General features: G+C 35.2%; 1 protein-coding gene across 4 annotated transcripts in view; it reads left to right on the top strand.

The window, feature by feature from the left end:
* Cdk14 (cyclin dependent kinase 14) overlaps window positions 1–24,737 on the top strand; it is a 701,075-nt gene that overhangs the window by 435,805 nt on the left and 240,533 nt on the right. For all 4 annotated transcript variants that reach the window (XM_078040445.1, XM_005334679.5, XM_021732783.3 and 1 more), the window contains one exon: window positions 7,966–8,089. In XM_078040445.1, the coding sequence (XP_077896571.1) occupies window positions 7,966–8,089 (124 nt within the window). The remainder of the gene's footprint in view (window positions 1–7,965; window positions 8,090–24,737) is intronic.

Raw genomic sequence — 24,737 nt, 5'->3', positions numbered from 1 at the left:
AACAACAAAATAAAAGCAAAATTCTGTATATCATTTCAGAATGTGTTAGACATTCGGGGGCAATGAGTAGTGCATTTTCAGGTTTTGATATGGGACCAGCCTTCAGTTATTTAGAATGTGTCTTTTACATCCTTGACATCATTTGCTGATCTGCTTGTTAATGATTTGTATGCAATGAAAGAATCAAAGGCAGCTAATTAACAGTGCACTCTTCCCTAGAAGTGCTTTAAAACCCAGGTTGAAAAGAAACCAACCCCAAAGATTGATGAAATGTAGAACAACCCAAGAAGTATGTTATAGGATATTTTCCTTATAAGGTGGAAGAAACCAGCTTGGGGATTAGAGAAACACCATTCTATATTCTATATTCTAGCTTCAGACCAGCTGCTTTACCTTGCCTTTCTGCAGACTTAAGGTGGAGCTGCACCTTTGTTTGCATGTTTACCTAACAGATATGACACTCCGGGAGGAAAACCAGCCTATGGAATATAGAGTGTACACACACTTATAGGAATTTTTTATGATTATCTTATGACTAGGCAGTACAGCTTATAGGTATTTTCTCATTGATGCATGAATTCCTATTACTTCACACCTCTCTGAAAGGACATGGAGAGAGGTTGTTGATCATATGTATCTAAATTCGCAAATCTTTATTACATTCCTTTTGAAATTAGTTTTTCTCTACATACAGCTTGCTTGGGTGAACTTTCTCTAAGACCTGTAGACTCAAGATTCATCACCTATTTTCAGGCTGCATCTCTCTCTTTTTAAAGTTATATTAGACTTCTCAATTAATATTAAGACATTTCATGATGATTTAAATATCTAAGAGATTACTTTAGGCAGTAAAACTATTTAAAGTCTAAAAAATTTGTTCATTTCTATTGTGTGGGAAAAGAATGTCTCTATTTGAGGAATGTAGCTTACATTCCCGAAGAAATTTGAGTAGAAAGAATTTCTGACTCTTCCTTTTCTAATTTGTATTTTGTTATGATTATTTGCAGTTGTAAAAAGCACATAAAACAGTCAATTCAACTGTGTAATTCTGACAGAAAATTGACAATGATGGAAGATATTATGTTTTTTGAGTCTCTTAGAAAAACTCTTTTAGTTTTTCTCTTGGGAAATGGTTTTGGGTCAGTATTAAATCTAACAGCTAAAGTTTGATCATCTTGTCCTCAAGAGTCACTACTCAGCTAGAATACTGTTTCTAGTCCTAATATGAAATTTAGGCTGATGACCAACTTTATTAAAGGGAAGGCCCAGCCTTCCCTTCATTCTTCTCCAGACATACAAATCCTAACATAGCTTGGAAATGTATGTGCTCTAGGTCTGCTTTCACAGAATGTGAAAAAAATAGGATCTGTCTCTCAGCCCCATCTGACCCCTCGTAAGACTCCCAGGTTCAGAGGATATAGTCTAGACTGCCTGCTCGCTGTGGGCACCACCATGGGCACCATCATGCTCAAAGCAACACCTTGCTTGCTGTCCACCATTGCCTTGAGGCAGGAAGGAAGGTGGCATGGGAGGCCACCTTATTTGGCAAGCCCCAGGATCATGGAAACTGCAAGCAGTCATTTTAGGAGTTTGCCATGTACCGGAACATCTCATTTTTGGAGTTCAGTCTCCTGAAGAAACCTGTCATCTTTGGGAAAAACATGTGGTAATGTTTCAGGATCTTAGAGATATAAATTAATTGTTGTTACATCTATTTATAAATTATGATATGTTGTTTATCTCAGGACCTGGAGGGAATACAATGAGAAAGCAGAGGTAGAATGAAAGAAATTAAAAAGGGAAGAAAATTACCAAGACAAACTCTTTCTGCTACACACATTTTCCCAAAGAGCTGGATTTATAAGTACATTGCTAAAAAATACACATGTGGCATGATGCCCTGGCATAAATACTGTGTCTTACACCATCTCAGTAACATACTTAATGCTGTCAAGTATGTCCAATGTTGAATAGCTAGGTTTTTACTTCTGCCTCCTTTATATATCTGTATGACTTTCTAGGTATTGTTCATAAAATTTAACACATAAAATTTCAATAATGCTTTATAAAATAGAAACTATTTAGATGCATATTATATGTATTGTATAATAATACAAATTAGGATATTTGCATTAGGTCTTTTGAAACAAAGTAGACTGAATCATGATGAATCATGCTGGGGCTTTTAAAAATTTAAGAAGACCTAGTGTTGCAATAATGCTATTATCTGATACATATTATAAAATATTATGACATTCATTAGATATTTTGGGGACTCAGAGTTTCTAATTAGCATTTGTAGAAAGATAGATATATGGACGGTTTAATGTTTGTGAAGCCTATGGATTTTTAAATTATGTAATATTAAACATAGAACATTTATTTCATGTATTATCTACATATAATTTTGACTTATCTGCCAGTGTCACATTTTGAAGCCTTGCACTCATACAACTTCTAACTAATCAAGTAGTATCCATATTTTTGAGTAGCAGTCCTTTTAATTATGGTATCTTGATATGACAAACATGGATTCAATTATCAATATTACCTCATATTTTCTATGTGTCTCTTTGGATGATTAATTTCTCTGAGCCTTTCTTTCGTTTTTAACTATAATGATGTTGTGAAGATTGAATTATCTGATAAATATAAAACACTTAGTTGCAGTGTCTGTCACAATAAGCCTTCAATAAATGGTAGATTTACTACCATGGTAGTGCAGTTGTTTGATTTACAGAGTCTCTTACATTTCTATTATTCAAAAAGTATAGAATTATATAAATTCACAATGTAAATGGCTATTATAGACACCTAAGATGCAACCAGTCATTTTGGAAATGAGAAACCTAAGATAAGGGATGTTTAGCATAGCCCCGAGATAATAGAAAAGTAGATTAGCTGTCTTTGTAAGAATAGTGCCATCATGGTAGGGTCCGTTGCTAATAGCTCTTATTAGCCAAGTAATTAATCTCCTGCAATCCATAAAAGACCTTGGATATTCTTTTAAGGAGTTCATGCCTTGAAAATCTGTAAGATATTCTTCATCTCCTATCAATTGGAGCCACATATATTAAATTTCCATATATTTCTGACTATTCATGGAACCTAACCAATCTAGACATTGAGAAAAAGAACATCTGATCTTAGGTCTTTAGACATGGATGGGAGGGGAGGTTATGAAGCTTCTTGCTCACTGTGCCAGAAGTTATTTGGGCAATAAATGTAACATTTTGAATCCAACAATCTATTCTTTTTAGCAGTTTCTCTTAAAAGTTGTGATGAAATAACTTGTATTTTTTTTCAACCCGCTTAAAGTTTAAAGAGTTTCAGAAGGGAATCAATGAAGTATTAATGAATTCTCCCAAGAAGACTATGCTATGGCACTGAGCATGGATGGGAACTGCATCCTGCAGGGGACAGCAAGACAACTGGGCTAAAGATAGATGACAAAAGTGTCCCTGCTCCTCATATCATTGCTTTCTAAGGCATTTTTCTCTGGCATTTTTATTGCAGAAGTTGAACATACTCAAACTAGAATATAAATCATTAGCGATTATACTGACGGATTGGGAGGAATCTCCTTTTATAAAGATTGAGTAAAATATCCTGAGGCAACAAATTGTTCTTAGGAAGACCTTATGGCTATTAGAGTAGAAAACAGGAAGATAGTTCCAAATATAATTTATCAATCAGTACATGACGCTGCCTTCTGCCATATTAGTTATTTCTAAGAAGGTTTTAAATAGCAAAAACAGAAATTCAAGAATTTGTGTGTGGTGGTGCATGCCTATAATCCTAGCAGCTTGGGAGGCTGAAGTGGGAGGATAGTGAGTTCAAAGCCACTCTCAGTATCTTAGGGAGCCCTAAGCAACTCAGAGAGACCCTGTCTCTAAATGAAAACTTTAAAAGGAACGGAGATATAGCTTAGTGACTAGGTACTCCTGGGTTCAATCCCTGTCCCCCCCCAAAAAAAAAGAATTTGTGAATTCAAGAATCATTATATGACATGTTAATCGAGACTTTGTGTACTTGAGTTCACCTTATAATACAGTAATATTTTTAATTCCATGCACTTAGCAAGCATTGACCTTGTTTCAGAGGAAATGTGGTGACATTAGGAGCACAAGGTGCTGGAGGAGTACCATGAGGGCATTTCCTTTTCCTTTACAGCTTTAGTTTTCTCATTTGTTTAAAAGCAGAACTGCAGGATTATAGATGGAAAGGTTAAGTAATTTTTGTAAAAGTCTTTGCTCTAAGCCTTTAGTCAGTATTGGTCTCCCTTCTTTCCTTTTTAGCACTTGAGATTCTACAGATATTTACCAAGTTTTAACAGTAAAGCTGATTTTTACTCTGAGTGTAGCCTTCTCTTTGTGGTCCTATTTGTTCTCATTTTGTCTTCTGATTTTCCAAGTATAGCTTGTTGTGTTATTGTTTATACCCCGAGGAAGAGAAGTGGCTTTCTTAAACATTTAGATGGTAAATTTAGGTTCTTGCCTGCTTAGCTGAGGGAGAAATTCCCAAGCAAGACTCAGGTTTTCTGGATGGACCTTTCCAAAGAGAATACTTGGACATTTCATTTAATTCAGCAAAGTGCTGATTCCTTAACGTTTCCTACCCCTACCCTTACGTTATTAGTCACGTTAAAACATTATTTGTCAAGTGTCTAGTTTTCTAATAGTGAAGGCTTTAATGCCCCTTATCACCAATTGCTTTTATGATGATAAGTTGGCCATTTCATGGTTTCATATATTGTCTTATTTGTTTAAGTTTTTCTTGTGAATTTATGTAACGGCTCGTTGTTTGGACACCTTAATTTTTCCCCTTGGTATAGCAACAGGGGTTTTACATATCATTTCTACTTCTGTGTCTAGTGAATACTCAATTCAATTTCCTTTTTGAATATTACAGGTAATGAATTCTTGTTTTGGAGTGGCAAGTTTTATGGTTTACCATTTTCTCAGTCTCTTTTCCCTATAATGGTAGAATCAGTTTTAATACCTCATTGTCATTAGATGCCTCTGTGCTTTCGGTTTACTTGCTGTGCATCACCTTTGTCTGTGATCTGTTTGTATGTTTGCCATACTCAGCACACGGTGAGTTCCTGGATTCCAGGAACCACATCTTATTTCTATTCATCTTTGCATTCCCCTTGCATGACAGCATGTGATACTTTGGTTGGCACTTTATAAACCCCCAGTGAGTATATTCTATGGAGATTTATTCTGACTTACTTTCTGCATTGCTCAAAGAACTAAAAATTTGTTGGGGCTCTATTTTTCATGTTTGGGGCTTGTGTACACTTATAACCAGAGTGTTTATTTGCATCCTTTCCTAATACTGATTTTCCTAATCTCCTTTAACATGATATCCGATTTGAATAACTCTGGATTAGCATAAGGATTATATATTTTCACTAATTAGCAAAGGTATTAAAACAAGAGTCCTTTGATACTGCTTGATCTACCCACTTCCCTTAGCTTCTAGAGAATTCCATTCTTGGGTTTCCTTTCTGTTATTTTTTTTTTTTTTATCTGCCACCATCCAGATGTCTCTAAATTCAGTTCAATAATCCTATTGCTGGCACAGGAGTGCTGACTGTGTACATAGTTTATGAAGGTGGTAAATTTGACTGTGCTAGATGTGTGCGAAGCTGCATTGGGAGCACAGAGAAGCACCTTGTGGCAACCTGTAGGCGTGGGGCTGAGGGTCTGAAGAGAGGGTTAGGGAGGGCTCCAGAAAGGAGGGATTCCTAAGGAGAGAGTGAAGTGTACATGGAAATTAGTATGTCAGAGAGAGAGGGGGCTTTAAAAGCAAGAACAGAAGTACAGAATTGAGAAACAGCAGGCTGTATATGTATGTTGGGGTGTGGGGGGAGTGGAGGAAGGTTGCTGGAAGCCAGGGAATCTAGAGTTATAATGACTGAGCACCAATGTGGAGTCAGTGCTCAGCTCAGTAGCCTTGGAAACTGGGCTATTAGATATCCATGTTCTGTCCTAGCAGTTGGAGGAAGTAGCTTCTATATAAACATACTGTCTGCATGTATTGATTTCTGGCCACAGTTCCTATAGTGGGGTGGTTCAGGGCATAAACTTTGTAGTAAAGTCTGAGCCCTGGCTCTGCCACTTAATTGCTGTGTGATCTTCAGAAACTGTACTCAGTCTCCTTATCACTAGTATGGAGATAATAATAGCACCTACTTCATTAAAATTGTCACTGAGGTAATAGTCACCTTTTTTCCTTTTTAAACTAAATACGTTTTTTTTTTCTTATAATATTATAAACTCTAAGCTTCAGGATGTGGGGTGGACTAAAAGTGAGGAATGAGGCTGGTGTTAACTTAAATCTTTCCATCCACTATTCAGAAAGATTTGAGAGCAAGAGAAGTCCAGAGAAATGTTTGCTTCCGGAGTCCTTCAGCCAGTATTTTAATATAGAGTAACTGAACAGACTTCTACTTCCTAATACTTACACTCTGAAATATGATACCAGGCCATCACTGCTTGTTATGCAAATTGTCACACACAAAGATTTTGTGAAGAATTAATCTTACTATTATTTCAAGGTATTTTTCCCTCTTAAAAATATTACTTGGGCTGGGAATGTGGCTCAAGCGGTAACACGCTCGCCTGGCATGCATGGGGTGCTGGGTTCGATCCTCAGCACCACATAAAATAAAATAAAGATGTTGTGTCCACCAAAAACTGAAAAATAAATATTAAAAAATATTCTCTCCCCCCCTCTAAAAAAATAATAGTTTTCTCTCTCTCCCTCTTCTCTCTCTTAAAAATATATATATATATATATTTAAAAAAAATATATATATATATATAAACTTGGTTTTCATTGACTTTAGTTATTTAGAACATTCTAGAAATGCTAGGTCCCAGGGCCAAGGATTTGGTAATCTTTTTCATTTGAGTATTTCAGAATTCTTATACTATTTTTTGTCTTTAAAACTTCCTTGAAACTGGCTTGTTAGTACCCAGTATATAGACTTATCAACATATTGTCTGCATGTGTTGAGTTCTGGCCACAGTTCCTATAGTGGGGTGGCTCACACCATAAACTTTGTAGTCAAGTTTATGTGGGCAGAAGTAAGAACACTGGTTTTTCATTTTTGTTTTAGGAATTTTTTTTTTAAATACCATGTCAGAATAATTTGGCAAGTACATAGTTTTACAATAATCTCTTTTTCATAAACAGAATACTGGGAAGTCTAACATCATACATTTTGTTATCAAAATGTAGACATTTGATAAGATGCAATTTCACAGAGAAAGCCATTAATCATTTAAGTTATTTTTCACCCAAGTGTTGCCTTTGAATCCTTTACGTCTCTGTTTTCTATTTCTTCCCCCATTAGGATAGGGCTGCTCTGTAATTAGTGAAGGTACATGTCTGTCTTTAGGCAATAACCTAATCTCTATGGCCATATGTGCAAGAGCAGTATAATTACAGTAGAGTATTAATTGGACCATGTGACTGTTTTTGTTTTAATTATTTAAAGTCATCTTATCTTTCTCTTCCTTAAAGCATGTTAATGGGTCAATCCATGGGTGCCATGTTTATGTCATTTCTATGGAATTAAATATGTACACATTTACATAAACAGTACTCTTTTATATGTTATGATATTATGAATGTCTCTCCTAGACATCATTTTAGACCTGGAGAAATAAAATATTGTAAAGAATTGATTTTTTTTTACATTTTGCTCAATTTATAGAGCATAGATGAGAATGCAGATCTCTCCGATACAATAGGTTGTTAGCAATTTCCAGATTTATTTCTTAATGGATTAGGGATTTACATTCTAATCCTGGTACATTCTATTTAATAATTTGGTAGAAAATTTAGTGATGGGTATCCATTTTCACTAAATTCAAGTATTTGTCAGACTATATATAGAAACTGGCATTTGTCTGAATTCAGGTTTTAACTTTTGTCTCCCTATTTTTTCAGTTGTTTTTATTTCAGTTGCTGCGAGGGCTGTCTTACATCCACCAGCGTTATATTTTGCACAGAGACCTGAAACCACAGAATCTTCTGATCAGTGACACGGGGGAGTTGAAGCTGGCAGATTTCGGTAGGAAAGCAGTTAATTACCAGTCTATTTTGTCACACGGTGAAAGTGCCAGGCAGATGGTGGCACTGCATTTGTTAGGGGCACACTTCTGTCATCATAGAGCATGGTAAATTTTTTTCTGGAAAGAAGATTTTTTCTTCTTTTTTAATATAACATAAAACATAATGGTGGATGGATTTTTTTAAAAATCTAGGCTGCTTATTGAGACTTACTTAAATAACTATAAGCATGAATCAGATCTCAATATATGTTTCCAAAGGAAATGGCAGTAAAATGTTGAGCATAAAATATACTCAAGAACATCTTTTTTTTTTACTGTTTATTATGATAATATCAAGTATACTCAAAAATAGAAGGATATGATAGTTCATCACTGAACTTCATCAATTACAAATATTTTTTCAAAATTTAAGAAATTTAAAGTCAAATGAGCCATTTCAGGGAATTGTAGGATATATAGTAATCAATAATGTATGCTACCTAAGGATTTATAACTTAGAAATCTAGGGACAGCTTGACCTTTCAAAAAATGACTTTTGTATCAAATATTTTTTACATTATAATTGTAGGCACATTTCTATTTAAAAGTTGGGATTCTAATGGGCCCATTATAAGTCAGTCCTTCCTAAGAAGTTTTAAGATTGGCCTCTTCCAGCTTAGATACTTTCCTCCACACATGGCTTTGAGCATCTGAAGGGGTTCAGAACTCTTGTGTCCTTTTTTTGGCCAAGGCTTACATTGCTGCATTGCTCAGACTCTGTTTCCCACCAGACATTCTGTTCAGTTGACTCCCAGCGCTGGGGAATGTTGCTTGATGGCAGCATCACATGTTGACATTGCATTACCTCAATTATGTTTGAATACATATTCTGATTAGAAAATCGTTCCATTAAGAATGGAATAAAAATATTACCCTTGGGACATAGATGCCTGATGATGTGATATGGGCTTTTGATGATATATGATTATCTTTTCCCAGTCCAAACCCCAATAAATAAAAGAAGGCAGGAAATGATTATTTTTGTATTTCAAGGTTAGCAGATGGTTGAATGACTTTGGAATGAATGTATTCTGTTGGGCTTTTTGTATTTTTTTCTTCCAAAAGTGAAATAAAGGGAAAGTCACCATTACTAGTGATATATTACAAAACTTTTTTGTATTTACCCACTTTGATAAAAAATGATGAAACTGTGTTTGTATATTTGTGTGTGTGTGTTTTTGTTGTTGTTGTTTCTAGATTTAGCATCAAGATTATTCTAAGTGGCTAGATATAAAGTCTACTATACTGTAGAAAATAATGGCAGGGTAGATGCATTGGGGTGAGAAGGTTTACTTTTCCTCAAATTCAGAGGTATTAATTTTCCTGTGAATATATTTTGTGGTTTGTCAGTGTGAGTAAATTACAAGGAACTTACAGTGATTTCTTTATGGCATGCCAATATACTATAAGGTCTTTATTGTAATAAATTATTATATTGACATTTAATTGTATTGAACATGTTTTTGTGTAATTTTAAAATATATTTTCATAGAATTGGTTTGTCTGTATAGCCAAGGATACAATAGGATTGTATGGATGTGCTTATTGGAAATTATTTTTAAATTTTAAAATGATGATATTATAATAGCCAGGTAAGTTTGTCTTAAAAGATTCTAATGAATCTTTAAAATTGAATAACATCATGCTCAGTGAAATAAGCCACATTTAGAAAGTTAAGGGACAAATGTTTTCCCTCATATACAGAAGCTAGAGAGAAAAAAAGGAATAAAATGAGGGATTTGACAAAAACAGAAGGAAGATCAGTATAAGAAAGGTAGGAGATCAAGAGGGAGGGAGGAAGAGAGGAGAAGGGGAAGAACTGGAGAATAAAATGAATATACCACACTGAATTCCACTTTTATGTATAGTTGTAATGCAGCAATGAAAAACAATATATGTGCAAATTAGTAGAATAAAGACCAGAATTGTAGAGGAAGGGAAATGGGGATGTGAGGGGAGGGAGGGGAAAATACTGAGGAGTATATGGGAGCAAATTATTTTATGTATATATATGAATGTCAGTGAACCCCACTGTAATGTATAATTATTATATACTAATATAAACATAAAAAACTGATGTTTTATAATACTAGATTGAGAAACAACTTAGAATCTAATTTTTAAACAATTTTTTTAGAAAATTTGGAAAGTATGAACAACTCAGAAATGACAATATTAACAATTATGAATTTTCCAGTGCCTTTCTCCTCCCCCTTCTACTCCTCCTCTCATTTCCAGCCTCATGTGTTTATTACCTATCCTTAAAAAAATGAAATACTGTTTTTCAAGCATTTTTTCATGTAAGAATATGCCATGAACATTTTCTTATTAAGAATGGCAGAATTGTCATGCTTATTGCCCACAACCTAGTCAATCTTCAATCCCTTATCAATGAGAATTCTAGTTCCTTCTAATTGGCACAATCCTTTACTGAGCATCTTTGTAGTGAAAGCTGTATGTGCTACAAGCATTTGGTTCTTCCGCCCAGACTGCTCTGCAGAGGGTTGAGCCCAGGCCCCTCCCCTTGGTGTCTTGGGCTGATTCTTCTAGCTTGGAATGCTCACTTGGTGTACATCCTGTGCAGGGAGAGTAATGAGCGAGACTCATTCACCAACTGACAATTTCCCCCAATTAATTGTGCATTATTTTTGTCTTTTAATTTAAGACATGCAATTAACTGTGATTTACTGTGTTTGGGCACGTGTGTGTCTGAGATGAAGGAAACACACTGAAAACTATAGAGAAGCAAAACAGTCAAAATAAGATGGTTCTAGGCAGCAGAACAATTAGAAACACAAGGTCTTAATTTAGAATTTGACATATAAAAAGCTTTAGAAACCATTTCTTTGTCTTACCTTTCTCTCTTATGTGAGCAGCACTATGAAATTTTGATTAAGAGACAAATGCAATCTGTATAATTGTATTTTTCATATTGTAGTTACTACTTTCTTATTCAAAAAACACATTGGAGGAGTAAAAACACTGAAATTTACTGTGTTTGTTCTTTGCATTAGATACTTAGAAATTCTTGGTTCATTTCCTCCTCACCCATAGTATACCAAAGCATACTTACCTATATTTTTGAGAAAAGACATGAGATTCAAGGAGGATTAGAAACTTGGTAACACAGACAGCTAGATGCAAAGTTGGGATTTCATATGCTTGATGCATGTCCTTCAATCTCAAGTGACCCATGGTTTTTATTTTTAAATGTATGGACATTTAACCTAATATGGATACCTAATTCTCTAATAAATTATTTATCTATTTATCTACACACACACACACACACACACATATATGCTGTTTTTACATATAACAAATATGAAGCCTGTATTATATAAATAGATTTCACTAATGCAAAATAAATGCATATAATTGAAAGAACATTTTGTCATTTGATTAGGTTCAACTTTAATATGTAGCAGATTTTAGAAAATAAACCAGACAGTTGTGTATTTATAGACCCATTTGGCTTTCAACAGAATGCAGTTATGAGTTCCAGGTGGTCAAAATGCCTTAACTATTGTTTTTTTTTCTTATTATTAGCAAAGACACACTTTAGCACTTACCTGAACAACTTTATTTCCCATATGAATTTGGAATAAGTATATTACACTTGATTTTGAATTGCTGTGCTTTCCTATTACAGAGGTTTGTTCTATCTACATATAATAAAATCAAGAGTGGGTATTCAGTCTCATTTCCTACTTGATGATTTGTCTTCCTCATCTTAGGCAAAATAATTCAAATCCTTTATCAGCATGTATCTCTGTCCCTTGCTGCTTCTTGTGCACTATGGTGCTGCAAAATCCCACATTTGTTCCCACATCGTTACCTTGTGCATGGTCTTTCCCTTTGCCTGGAACACTCGTCCAGATTCTCATGTGGTTGTCGTTTTCTCATTATAGAGGTCACAGTCTATGTCACATTGCTACAAATAGAAACTCCCCTTATTACCCTCCAACTTAGCTTCTTCAATAGCACTCTGGTACACTGAAATTATTTGATTCACTTGTAAAAATATCTTTTGCTTCAATTACTTGATTGTAAATTCTGTGAGTGCAGAATTTGACCTGTGTTTCCTCTGTTGTTCCCAGAAGCACAGAGTAGACTGTTTAGCATCCAGTAGTTGCTCAGTAAATGTTGGTTGAATGAGTAAAATACAAGCATGACTGAATGAGTGTGAAGACTAAATCTCATCTGAATTGACTACTTTCTGTTCAATTAACATTGGCAAACTCACAGTTCATAGTTTTCTCCTTAACAATGATTTGCTGGCTGTGTGTAGTTAAGAGTGCAGATGGAATTGATGACTGTAGGTAGTTCTAACCCTCAGGATTCCTTTGAGTCTGAAATAAGCACCACTGAGAGATTGTAAACATACCCAAAAGATGCATAAGTATTGAAATTTCTACTCTGAAGACCCCCAGTGGTTGTCTAGTTGAACTGTTACTGAGAGCAGCATGTTAAACATTGGATTAGGAGATCTGGCTCTGGCTCTAAGTAGCTTGCAACTTTTAAGAAGTTGTTATCATTCTGAGCTTTATACTACTTGTCTGAAATGAGGAATAAAAGAGCATTGTACAGCTATTTCCTAAGTCCTTTTAGTGCTGGCTTTTCATGTTAAACATTTCTGATATTATTAATCTATATTCTAAAGGCCAGAATATTTGCTATTGGGTAAAAAAATATATCCATTGAATCTGGAATTAATGCAATCTTATCCCTCCCTAGAATCTAATTTTTCATTCAGTCTTGGAAGTTCAAATAATTGTGAGTCCTGCTTTTACAGTATACATTGAGAGCACATTAAAAGAAAATCAATGAAGCATAACCTGTAAATGCAAAAATTCACCAAGAACTTGTAGTTTATTTGTCGTATAATATAAAAACTTGAAGCTAATTTTCCATATTAAGGAGATTAAAACAATGATGCTAATGTAGAATTGCAGCTGCCTTTAATTGATGCAAGATATTGGTGCCACCCACATTTCCCCAGCCGTCCTTTGGCTATTTTTAAGGGTCACAGTCCAGTTGTATTGAAAGACAGTTGGATTAAATTTTCCCAGAAAAACAGAGACAGTGAGAAGTCTGTGATATAAACATTTGAAGTTTTGGCTTATGTTATTGAATTCCTAACATAGGAACCAAGTTAAACAGCTCTGTGGTTTAAATCAAGTAAAATTACACAGGTCTTTTTCCACTAGTGGCCTAAAATATTACCTTCCTAATGTTGATAGTTTTCTCCTTCAGGCTGTTCCTTGAATAGATTGTGGAAAGGAAATTATTGTAAATCATATTTTAGATTAATTTAAAGAGCACATCAGCAATGTGACTCTGTAGAGGACATGGCAAGTGCAGGGTTTGTGTTTTAGATGCTTCTCAGAATTCACGTAAGAAATAGTAGAACCTGGAAACAAATAGACTTCTTCCAGATGTAGAATAGAGTCAGTCAGTTTGATAATATAAAGATAAAAACCTAGCCGGGTGCGGTGGTGCACGCCTGTAATCCCAGTGTCTTGGGAGCTTGAGGCAGGAGAATTGTGAGTTCAAAGCCAGCTTCAGCAAAAGTGAGGTGCTAAGCAACTCAGTGAGTCCCTGTCTCTAGATAAAATACAAAATATTACTGGGGATGTGGCTCAGTGGACAAGTGGTCAGTGGTCAAGTGGTTCAATCTCCCCCCCCCAAAAAAAATGATAGAAGCCTTTTAGTCCCAAGGATCCAAGGGTACAGACATTTACCTGTTTATTTTTTGTCATTCACATCAAAATTCAAATTGGAGCAGTACATACAAATGAAGGATAAATGTAACTTCATCCATTCACTGTGGCTGGCAGGATTTAATTTCACTATATCTTTGTTTTATTGTCACCAGCTGGCTGGGCTGGCAACTAAAAAAACCAAACAAACACAGAAATATCTTTTTTCAGGGGTCAAGGACATTTCTGAGACCTCAGGTTTTAGCTCCCATGCTGGAAGGCAAGGGGAGCAAGAAAGGCAAGAGAGGCAAGAGACTGGGTTTTGAAGGTGGAGTCTTGCTTGGAGATGTCTTGTGGTCAGCAGGTTGATTGACACCTTGGAAAACCACACCCATCTCAGGTACTGTGTGGGATCACAGGCAGAGCGAGAGAAAAGGCACACCTGTATCGCACAGCCCAATCAGGCAATAATGTCAGGCCAGGCCCCTCATGTGCTCAAATGTGCATAGCTCACATACACAGTCCATGGATGGCTTGTGACATTTTATAATATGTTTTCTAATAACAAAATGTCCTCATCACCTAATGCAGTATCACTGCACTTTTTAAAGACCCTGTGGACAGTTTAACACATAAACAGTCTTAGTGCAAACTTGAGGCACTTATTTTCATGTAGATTTGAAAGTGAAGGATATATTTAGAGTATCTCTAGATCTGCAATGTGAACTAAAGAAAGTGCTGCCCCCCACCAATTTCTCTAGGAAGCTCCATTAAAACTCCAAATGAACATGTACATACTTTAAAATCTATCCAATAGATCATTGGGATTACATGTTAGAAATAATTTTGATTTGGTGTGGGAATTAGACAAAGTTACTTACATTGATCAATTATTTAAAGTGTATAGAGTTTTAAAAGTAATGTTGATACTTAACGTTGTCTTCTCCCTGATCTTAAAATCATTACTTAGATTTATCATTTAAATTTTACTTAAAATCTTTAATTATCCTACAACACTGATCTCCAGTATATATAAAGGACTTAAAAAACCTAACACCAAAAAAAAAAAAGTAGCCAAACCAATAAATGGGCTAAGGAACTGAACACTTCACAGAAGAAGAAATAGAATCAATCAACAAATATATGAAAAAATGTTCATCATATCTAACAATCAGAGAAATGCCAATCAAAACTACAGAAGTTCTTTTTTGTCCATTTCAGAGGAATGTTATTGATGATAATGGTGATGATAATGTAAATGTCTGATTCTATTGTTGTTTCTGCTTTGTTTTATCATAGTATAACATTTCCAAGGTCTACTAACATGCAAACTTTATTTTTAGAACAGTTTTAAGTTCAGGGCAAAATTGAGTGAGTACCAAAATTTCTGATATGCTACCTTCCTGTAAACATAGCTTCTCCCACTATTAAGATCTGAGCCAGAATGGAGCATTTGCTATAATTGATGAACCTACACATTAGTATCACCAAAAGTCTGTATTTATTAGAGTGATAGGTATCTATTATTGAAGAACTGCCCTAAAACTCATCTAAATGGATTTTTTTAAAAGCTGTAAATGGGAACAGGAGGGATGTATATGAACTGCAGCTAATATCCAATTTATATGCATAATATATGAAAAATCTCTGTATTCAGTCATCATAAACCAGACTGAAGCAGTGTGGATAGTGGTTGATTGCAAAGGATGGCAGCTTCAAACTCAGTGGAGATGAAGCAATTTTCATTGAAAGAGCATTAGTTCATTTTCAGCCATATCATGCATGTAAGGAAATGAGACATCATCAAATGCATAACCAAAGGCTACAAGTAGGATGAGTCATCTTATTGTCCTCTGTTGATGAGACCTTCTGGGGTGAGGGATTGAAGTATATGAGAGAATAATTGCTGGTATTTATTTTCTGGGTTAATATAAACAACAAGATCTTTTTTTTCATTTCAAGATCTTTTTTATTTCAATTAAAAAAAGCAGATAAAGTGATGAAGAATCTGAGTAAAGATATAGTCAGGTATACTTAGGAAATATCCACATATGGACTGATTGGAACCTTAATGGACAGATTCTATGACTGGAGTGGAAGAGTGGTAGATGATGTTAAATAGGGTCACTTAGAATTATGAGCCACAGGATTATTTCGTATCTGGGACTGGGAATGTAGCTCAAGGGTACAGTACCTTCCTGGTATGTGTGAGGGCCTTGATTCCACTTCCAACACAACCAAATAAACCAATCAACAAAAAAAGATGTATGTCACACCTACCTGCTTGAAGCCAGCAGTGATTACACTTGAACATGAGTTTTGTTAACACAAAAATAAGTATACAAGGTTGCCCAGAGGCACTAAATGTCTCTTCTTGATGGATCTTTCCACATCTCCAGCTCTTTAACTTCTAAGAAGTAAATAAGACTCCAGTGAAACATATGGAAACTTGCCAAATTTATATCAGAGCTTTGGATGACAGCAAGTGAATCATTGCTTCTAAAGCACTTGTTTTTTAAAATCTTTATTGGAAGTAAGAAAAACTAACAGGCTGCTATGGGAAAGTTGAAACTGTAAATTGGGAAAACTAGACATTCTTTAAAAATTTGTAATTGTGAACTTTTTTTGTCACTTTAATGCTATGTTTGGTAGGTTTTTTTTTTTTTCTTTTTCTTCTTTGGTTCTTTAGATTTTTTTTTAAATACTATTTGTGTCATTTGCTTTTTAAATAGTACATTTTTATATTAACCTTAACATTTTCTTCCTCACTTTGGGTAATTTCTTCTGTGTTAATATAAACAACAAGATCTTTTTTTTCATTTCAATGAAAAAAGTAAGTACAAGAACATTAATAGTGAAAAATCAATTAAGAACTAGTAGTCTATGCTGCTGATGAGTTTTAAGTATATGTCTAAAAAACTTTGTTTATTTTAACTATGTCCCTTAAAAATAACATTAATATACATAGTCAACTTTATAACTTAATTTATAACTGCTTGCAAAAACTTGAACTTTAAAAATGGATCGTCTCTCTTAAATGTCAAGTTATTTGACATTCTAATTCTTAATCAGAAAAGGATACTGACATAAAAGTGCAGACTGAAGTGTTTAGTCCAATTATGGAGTAGACTTGTTGGTTAAGAAAATCTATCTTGTGAAACAATGACCAACCAGATTGAATATGCAAACTGTGCTTAGAACTAGACTGGTAGTCAGAGTGGGGAGCAGGAGATGAAATGGCTCAATGCATTAGCTAAATGAATGTCCATATCATGAGAATGGGACAATAGAGGCATAATCAAGGAAAAGGCATAATCAAGGAAGGGGCATAATCGAAGGAAAATGTTGGAAGGTATCAAGATCAGATGGTTATGATGGCTTTTGAAAAGTTGCCATTAGTCTCAATTCATGTAAAACTAGTAGGGAATATACTGCTTTATAACAGTCACTAATAAGAAAAATGTAAACAAAATACAACATGTAAGCATTGTGCTTAAAGAATTGGAAGCAGAATATGGTGTTACTGTTGAGGTCATCTTCCAGTTAGTAAAATCATATCATTAGGATATTTTGTTATGATTTTTTTTCAGAATACAGGCAGCAAATATGAGTGGCAATAAAATAAACCCATTATCATTGTATAAAATAAAAGGAAAACTTACACTCACATTTTTAGAATTTTTCAATGTAGATTTTCTTTGAAAAATTTTTTGTGCTAGTGATTGAATCTGAGGCCTCACATATGCTAAGCACATGTTCTACCACTGAACTACAACTATAGAACCTCTCTCAATTTTGATAGGCCTTCAGTGATTATCTAATCCAAACCTCTCATTTGGCCTGGTGATTAACATTGTACCTGTTACTTAGTAAGAGATGTGTTAAATTATAATTAAAAATACCATATTGTTACCAATGTTTCTGGAACTCTAGTGTATTATCCAGTAGAAAAATTAATAACTTAATTAACACATACAGGACCAGTGTCCCCAAAAGACAGGAGTGCTGACCCAGTGACCTAGTGAATGTCACTCATGTTGGTCTAATGTCCTACATCAGCAGGACAGTGAGAGTCCTGTCAGGAAGCTGCCCCCCATAATACTAGACTGGCACCAGAACATGAGTTCTGGGAAACCCTGTTGGATATATAAGTTGAATGGAGACTCAGTAATTTATGAATTAGAGAGCCACCCTCTTTAATGTCTTCCTGGGAGAAATAAAGCATTGAGAAGTCCTGCGGGCAGATGAAGACTAAATTGGCTCTAACCATATTCCTATTACAACTCAGCAGTGTTGGGCAGTAGCTGAAAATGCCCTTAGTGCCTCCCAGTGGGAGTAATTTTCTGTTCAGCTCCTGCCTTTTCCGTGGAACTGGGCTGTTTTTCACTCACAACACTTCCAACACCAACTTCTTTTTTATTCCCCACATCAATAACCAATTCATCAACACCCCAGACACCAACTGATTGTCTAAACATTGAGTTCAGACACAGATACCCAGAGTTTGCACAGACCCTACAGGTTACAGGACTCAATCCCACAAGACTTCTCCCACTTCAGATTCCAATCACAAGCCCCAGCACTCCTGTGCTTTTGACCTACCAGCTATAAATCAGGGGTTCCCAAAACTGCTGCCTATTGTGTACCTCAGAGAAGTTTAGGAGAATTTAAAGAGTTAATACCTACTGATTATTTTGAAACAGTACCTCACTTAAAGAGACTCTTATATACTTCACATCTATTGCCAATCCTCTAGATGTTCAAAGTGAGGTTTATTTTTAATATGCTTTTTCCTAAAATGTATACTCTACCTTTTGTCTTCTTTGAACAAGGATACGATAAAGGAAATTATTCAGTAGCTCATGCAATGGATTTCTTAATGTGTGCACATCATATGCCCAGGCCTGTGCTACAGTGTGAATCTAGGAGACATGGTTTAAATCAAAGCACCCTGGCTCCTGCATTTCTACTTTAAGCTTCCTTGACAGCCTTGGGGGTCACTGCTTTGAGTATCGTTTGTATTATACAAAGGTCCCCCTGAGACCTAATGAATCTTTTGAAAATGGTTCCATGTTTAAATCATTTTTGTAGAAGTTATTATTTTGCTATTTTAATGTACAATTACTGGGCAAGGAAGATTTTTTTTAAATTATGTAATACCAACTTTCTGTTGTGTTACATATTTAAAAATATATTGCTATCACATTGCTATTCAACTAACTATTCTTGCAAAAGTACTTAGAATGTTTTAATAGCAGAATTATTCTTTTGATAACATATTTATGATAGAATTATATCACTAGTGTCCTACTTTAAGAATAAAATTATACTTCATCATAAGACAGAGTACTTTCTTAGCTAACCAAGACCCCACTGTTACAGGATGTCTTCTCATAAACATCAACTGAGTGCTTGTGCCAATCATTTTCCTTAGGTGGACTTGTGAGATAACATAATTCCTTGGAATGCAAGAAAACTAAGTTCTAAGGAAAATTTCAATTATACCTTAGTGTATACAATTGACCCTTTATATACTGGTGGTCAGCATTTGAGGAGTCAACCAACACTGAATGGAAAGACTTTGAATTAAAAAAATTGCACCTGTACAGAGTATGTACAGACTTTTTTCTCTGTTGTTATTCCATAAACAATAACAACTACTTATATAATATTTATACCATATTAGGTATTTTAAATAATTCAGAGATGATTTGCAGTATAGGGAAAATGTGTGTAGATTATATGAAACTACTGCACAATTTTATGTAAGGGACTGAGCCTTCTCAGATTTTGGTATCTGTGGGAATTCCTGGAACCGGTCCCCTGGGAATACTGGGGGATGGCTGTAATTTAAAAAGTGAGTAAGTTCTCATCTAGAATGAACACCACTGCTGCGCATCGTCAGTGTTTGTGGTCTCCAAGGAGTAAATATTGCAGCAAGTATTATTTGTTCATTGTCAGGCAACATAGAAATTTAAATGTGAAATGAACGGCACATTGATTTCTAGGAGTCTTTGGTGGCTTGTTGTACAACTGTGATATTAGTTAAGAAGAAAACAGTGTAAATATTTTGTTTTTTAGAATTTGGCATTTTTTTTTTTGTAATTAGACTGAGGTCAATGCCCATTTGACCAGTCTTTAAATCTCAAGAAAAAAGATATATAAGTATAAATATGCATAAACTAAGGATAACAGTTGTAATCTTCAATATAGAATAAATTGTCATGATGATTTGAGATAATGGTAGATTGTAGATTCTTTAGCAGATTCATAAATCAAGTGATCTGTGGCGTGTGTTCTTCATTCCAATAAAAATATCAGGGCCCTACATTTTGGCTATGGACAGCAACTTAGTCACTTAAATGTTAAGGTTTGCTTGCCCACTTAATCTTGTATGGGAATGGTATGTCTGTGGTCAGCCTTGGATGCGGGCGTCTGTGCCACACAATGCTGAAATAAAGGATGAGGGCCTTGCCCAGTATAAGACCCAGACGTCATTCCAGACTTCACTGCCTTGGAGCTTTCCTGCTTTTGAATATTTGACTTTAGCATTTGGAAGCATTCTAGTTGTTTAATCAGAGAAGTATTTGGTGTATACTACTTCACATTAGATGGCTTTTAGGACATGAATTTGACTCAAACCTCAGTTATTTCTAATAATAATAATAATAATAATAATCCTTTATAGTTTATAAAGTGCTTTCATAACTCCTTTTTCTTTTTTGCAGTACTGGGAGTTGAACCAGAGGTGTTCCACCATTGAGCTACATCCCAGCCCTTTCTATTTTTTGTTTGAGATAAGGTCTCCCTAATTTGCCAAGACTGGCCTTGAATTTATGATCCTCCTTCCCAGCCTCTGGACTCACTGGGATTACTCTGGCCCCACTAAATTCAGTTTGGCTCTTTTATTTAATTCTTACAAGTAGACAGTACAACCCTCTTTCTAATATGGCAGCATTGATTTGTACTTGTAATAGCTCAACCTGCGCATCATAATGACTGACATTTTAACATGAGTATTTTTCCTTAATCTGTAAGTTAGAAGATAATTTATCTTGAAATCATGTTATAGGATCATATGATTTCTTTTACACCTTTTACATAAGAACATGAAGGATATTCAAATAGGTCTGAGTTGTATTATGATCAGTTAATATTAAATATGAAAATCACAGATAAATGGATTTAGCTATCTGGGACTTCTTCAGTGGAATAGCTGTAAATGAGCTCTTTGATCTCTCTCAGTATTAACATTTAAAATAGAAATTGAAATAAGTGATATTAAAATTCAGACATAGTATCAATTTACTTAGAAATGCACTTAGGTAAAAAAAAATTGAAATTGAGAATTACAAAGTGAATGCCAGAATAAACATGGCAGTTTTACCAGCCAACTCTAAAGGGTTTTCTATAAATTGAAAGCATAAACATGGAAGGCAATAAGATACTCAAACAGATAACAACTTGCCCTTTCCTTCCCAAAGTTGTGAAATTTTTGGAAATCAGGAAGACATGAAAAAATTTAAAAAAAAATCTCAAAACTTTTTTTTTTAAAAAAAAATTTTTTATAAGTGGCAAATGTGATTGATGTCAAACAGGTTGCTCATTGGACTCTACTCTGCTGTTTTTCTTCCTCTTCCAAGAAACCCTGTCCCACCCCTAGCACACTGACTGTCACTATTAGTGCTGGTGATTTTTACCACTGAAGTGTTTAGGAGATGGAAGGGACAAGAAAGACCAGAAATGAGTATGCAAAAATTGAAAGTGAAACTTTGATTTTTAAGAGGAGTCAGAAAAATTCTTCCTCTGGTTAGATGGCTGTTGTCCTTCTTACCACCTCTCCTACCTCTCTCTGAGGCAGTCAGAACCAGCTTTGGATTTCTTGGTCTTTTACTACTTCTGTAAATATAAAATGACTTTTGTAAAACTGTGGTCCATGGTACATTCATTGGTGAAAAATAATTTTAAAAGTTAAAATTTTTCCTGGGACATGTCTATTTAGAGTGAGCTGCACTTGCCTGTCTTCACCTCCTTCCACACAGTAGAATCACAATGTGTATTAGCTCTAATGTCTAAAGGCTCTTGGTCTTGCCACACTTAAATGAAATCTGCCATTGCATTTCTCTGATTTATCGCTTAAGGACAACTTTTTAACACTGTGGAACATAAATTGTGGGAATGTTGTGTTAGCTATCTATTGCTGTGTATAATAAATTATCATAAATCAAGCTGCTTAAAATAGCACTCATTTATTATCTCAAAGTTTCTTTACATTAAGAATCTGGGAGTGTCTTATCTGGGTGCCTGTATTTCAATGTCTCTCACAAGGCTGCAGTCAATCAGCCAGGTCTTCTAAAGGCTATACTGGGAAAAGATCTGCTTACAAGTTCACATGAATATTGACAGAATCCATTCTTTAGACATGTGGACTTCTCTGGTAAGGCTGCTTGCTCCATGAAAGCATGCAAGCCAAGAAGTCAATAGAAAACATTTACAGCAAGACAGAAATTGCAGTTTATGTAAATCTCATCATAAAACACCTTTGCCATATTCTGTTTTATTTTTGTATTTCTGTTTTTAAGAAAGTGACAGGTCTGCTTTAGTTTGGATATTGAGCATTTTTCAAAGGCACATGTGTTAAAGGCTTGGTCCCCAGAATTGGGCCTTCTGGGAGGTCCTCATGTCATGGGGCGGGGGGGGGGTGTATCCTCAAAGAGGATTGTAAGACGTTGCTGTTTCTGCTCTGGCTGGAGTTGTGACTATATTACTCCCATATATGTTTCTTCCATGATGTGTCAACATCCACCACCCTCTCCATAGGCCAAACCATTGGTCTGATTTTAGAATTAGAACCTCCAAAACTGTGAGCTAAGTAAACCTTTTCTCTTTATAAGTTAGCTGCTGCAGCTATTTCACTGTGGTAATGCAAAGCTGACAAGGTCCCACCCACACTCAATAGCATGAATATAAGGTGGAACGGTGGTCCTAGGAACCACCTGAGTCTGTCAAACACTGTAGTCAAAAAAGTACTATGAAGGGCTAGGGATGTAGCTCAGTGGTATAGTGCTTTCCTAGCATATGCATGGCCCTGGTTCAATACCCAAGAAGACACACACACACACACACACACACACACACACACACACACACAGTATTATCTCATCATGGTTAACTATATGATGGGATCTTTTAGTAAAGAAGAACAGTTAACTGAGCATGTGGTGTATGTCAAAACTTACACCACAGTATAAATATTTACAAGGAATATTGGTGGTAGTGATAATGATGACAAATGATATAAGCAAGTCTTATTGGTTGGTATTTTTATCAGGCACAGGAGTAAGCCCTTTGCCTATAGTATCTCATTTAATATTCACATAAATCAAATTCCTTGCATGTATGATTTTATCAAAATGAACACTACTACTATATCTAATTATAATTCTCTAATAAAAATGCTAAAAAACTCATGTAAATTTCCTTTTATTCAGATAGCAAAACAGAATATTGAGAAGTTATATAAGCAGAAGACTGTAGGTTGTTCTCAAGCAGCTCACTGAGAAAACAGATAATTTACACCTCTAGTTATAATATGTGATGACAAATAAGTTCTCTATTCAGAATAGAAGACCAGAAAAAAGCACCACACTTTTTGCTTGAGCAATTTAGAGGGGACCTAAAGAAGTCTTTTCAAAGAATGAATAGAATGGAGATAAGGATAGGGCAGGGCCCAGTATAAATAAAGATAGCCAAGGATATATAATGCCAACATTTTATAATCATCTACTAGTAATATGCCAAAGAACAGAGCTTTTACTCTTTAGCTATGAGCAGAGATATTGGTAGACATGTAGACAGCAAAGTCAAAGAGTAGATTAAATGCCATTTAGGTGATGGCAACAACAACAGATTGGTTATGTTGCTTTTATTTTTTATTATTAATTTAATCCCAGCCTCTTTCCAAAATAGCTTTAAAGCAACTGCTGATCCAACACTCGATTTATTCTTTCTTAGCTTGTAGGCCCTGATAGGCAGACTTTTTTTTTCATCTACCATCTGCCCCTCCTCTAGGGGTAGTGTCCAAGTTCTGTCTTTATCTGCATGCATCTGAAAGGCAGGCAGTAGCTGTAGGTCTGTGGCTTAGAGTGCTGAGACACAAGAGGTTTCAGCACACATTTCTCTGGCCTCCTGTCAGCTAGAACCTGCTGCCAGTTAGGATTTGGGCCAGAACCCATTCCTCCAACTTGCCCTTTGGCCATGATGTTCTGTCTTATCTTGGGCCCACAGCAATGGAATCAGTTTTCTATAGACTGAGACGTCTGAAATCATGATCTGCAAACTTTTTCTCTTCTAAATTGTTCTGGTCAAGTATTTTGGTCACAGCAACAAAAAGCTGACTAACACAAACTCCATGTCTTCTCTTGGAGACTGAATCTCACACAGATATGGCATCCAAAGGCAGACTTATTTAGCAGTGCAATTAGTTACAGTCACACATCATGGCATCAAGGTGTAGGAAGGTCCTGATGTTTTTCTAACTTTGTCAGTGATTAGCTGTTTGATCTTGGACAAGTCACTCAAATGAATAGTTTTGTTTTCTATAAGTTTAAAATATAAAGACTATAGAGTTCAGTGATCTTAAACATTACATTTTAGGTGTTAATATTTTAAAACATTCCTTAAAAGCTATTCCCTTAAGTAAACTTTCTTTAATTCCCTACTAGTAGTATATACAAATTCTAGTCATTTCCACAAAAATGTTTATGCTAACTTCAAAGTAAATTTCTGCTGAATAGTTAAAGAAACGATCTACTGACTATCTGCAATGAGGACTTTTGTAATTTCTTTAGTGTCATTGTCTTAGTCCTTAGTCAGAATACCACAAATGGGATAATTTATGCAGAGC

Source organism: Ictidomys tridecemlineatus, chromosome 2 (assembly GCF_052094955.1).
Source record: "Ictidomys tridecemlineatus isolate mIctTri1 chromosome 2, mIctTri1.hap1, whole genome shotgun sequence".
Classification (NCBI taxonomy): Eukaryota; Metazoa; Chordata; class Mammalia; order Rodentia; family Sciuridae; genus Ictidomys; species Ictidomys tridecemlineatus.
The sequence above is the reverse complement of the archived record's forward strand: the minus strand, read 5'-3'. Positions and strand labels throughout refer to the sequence as shown.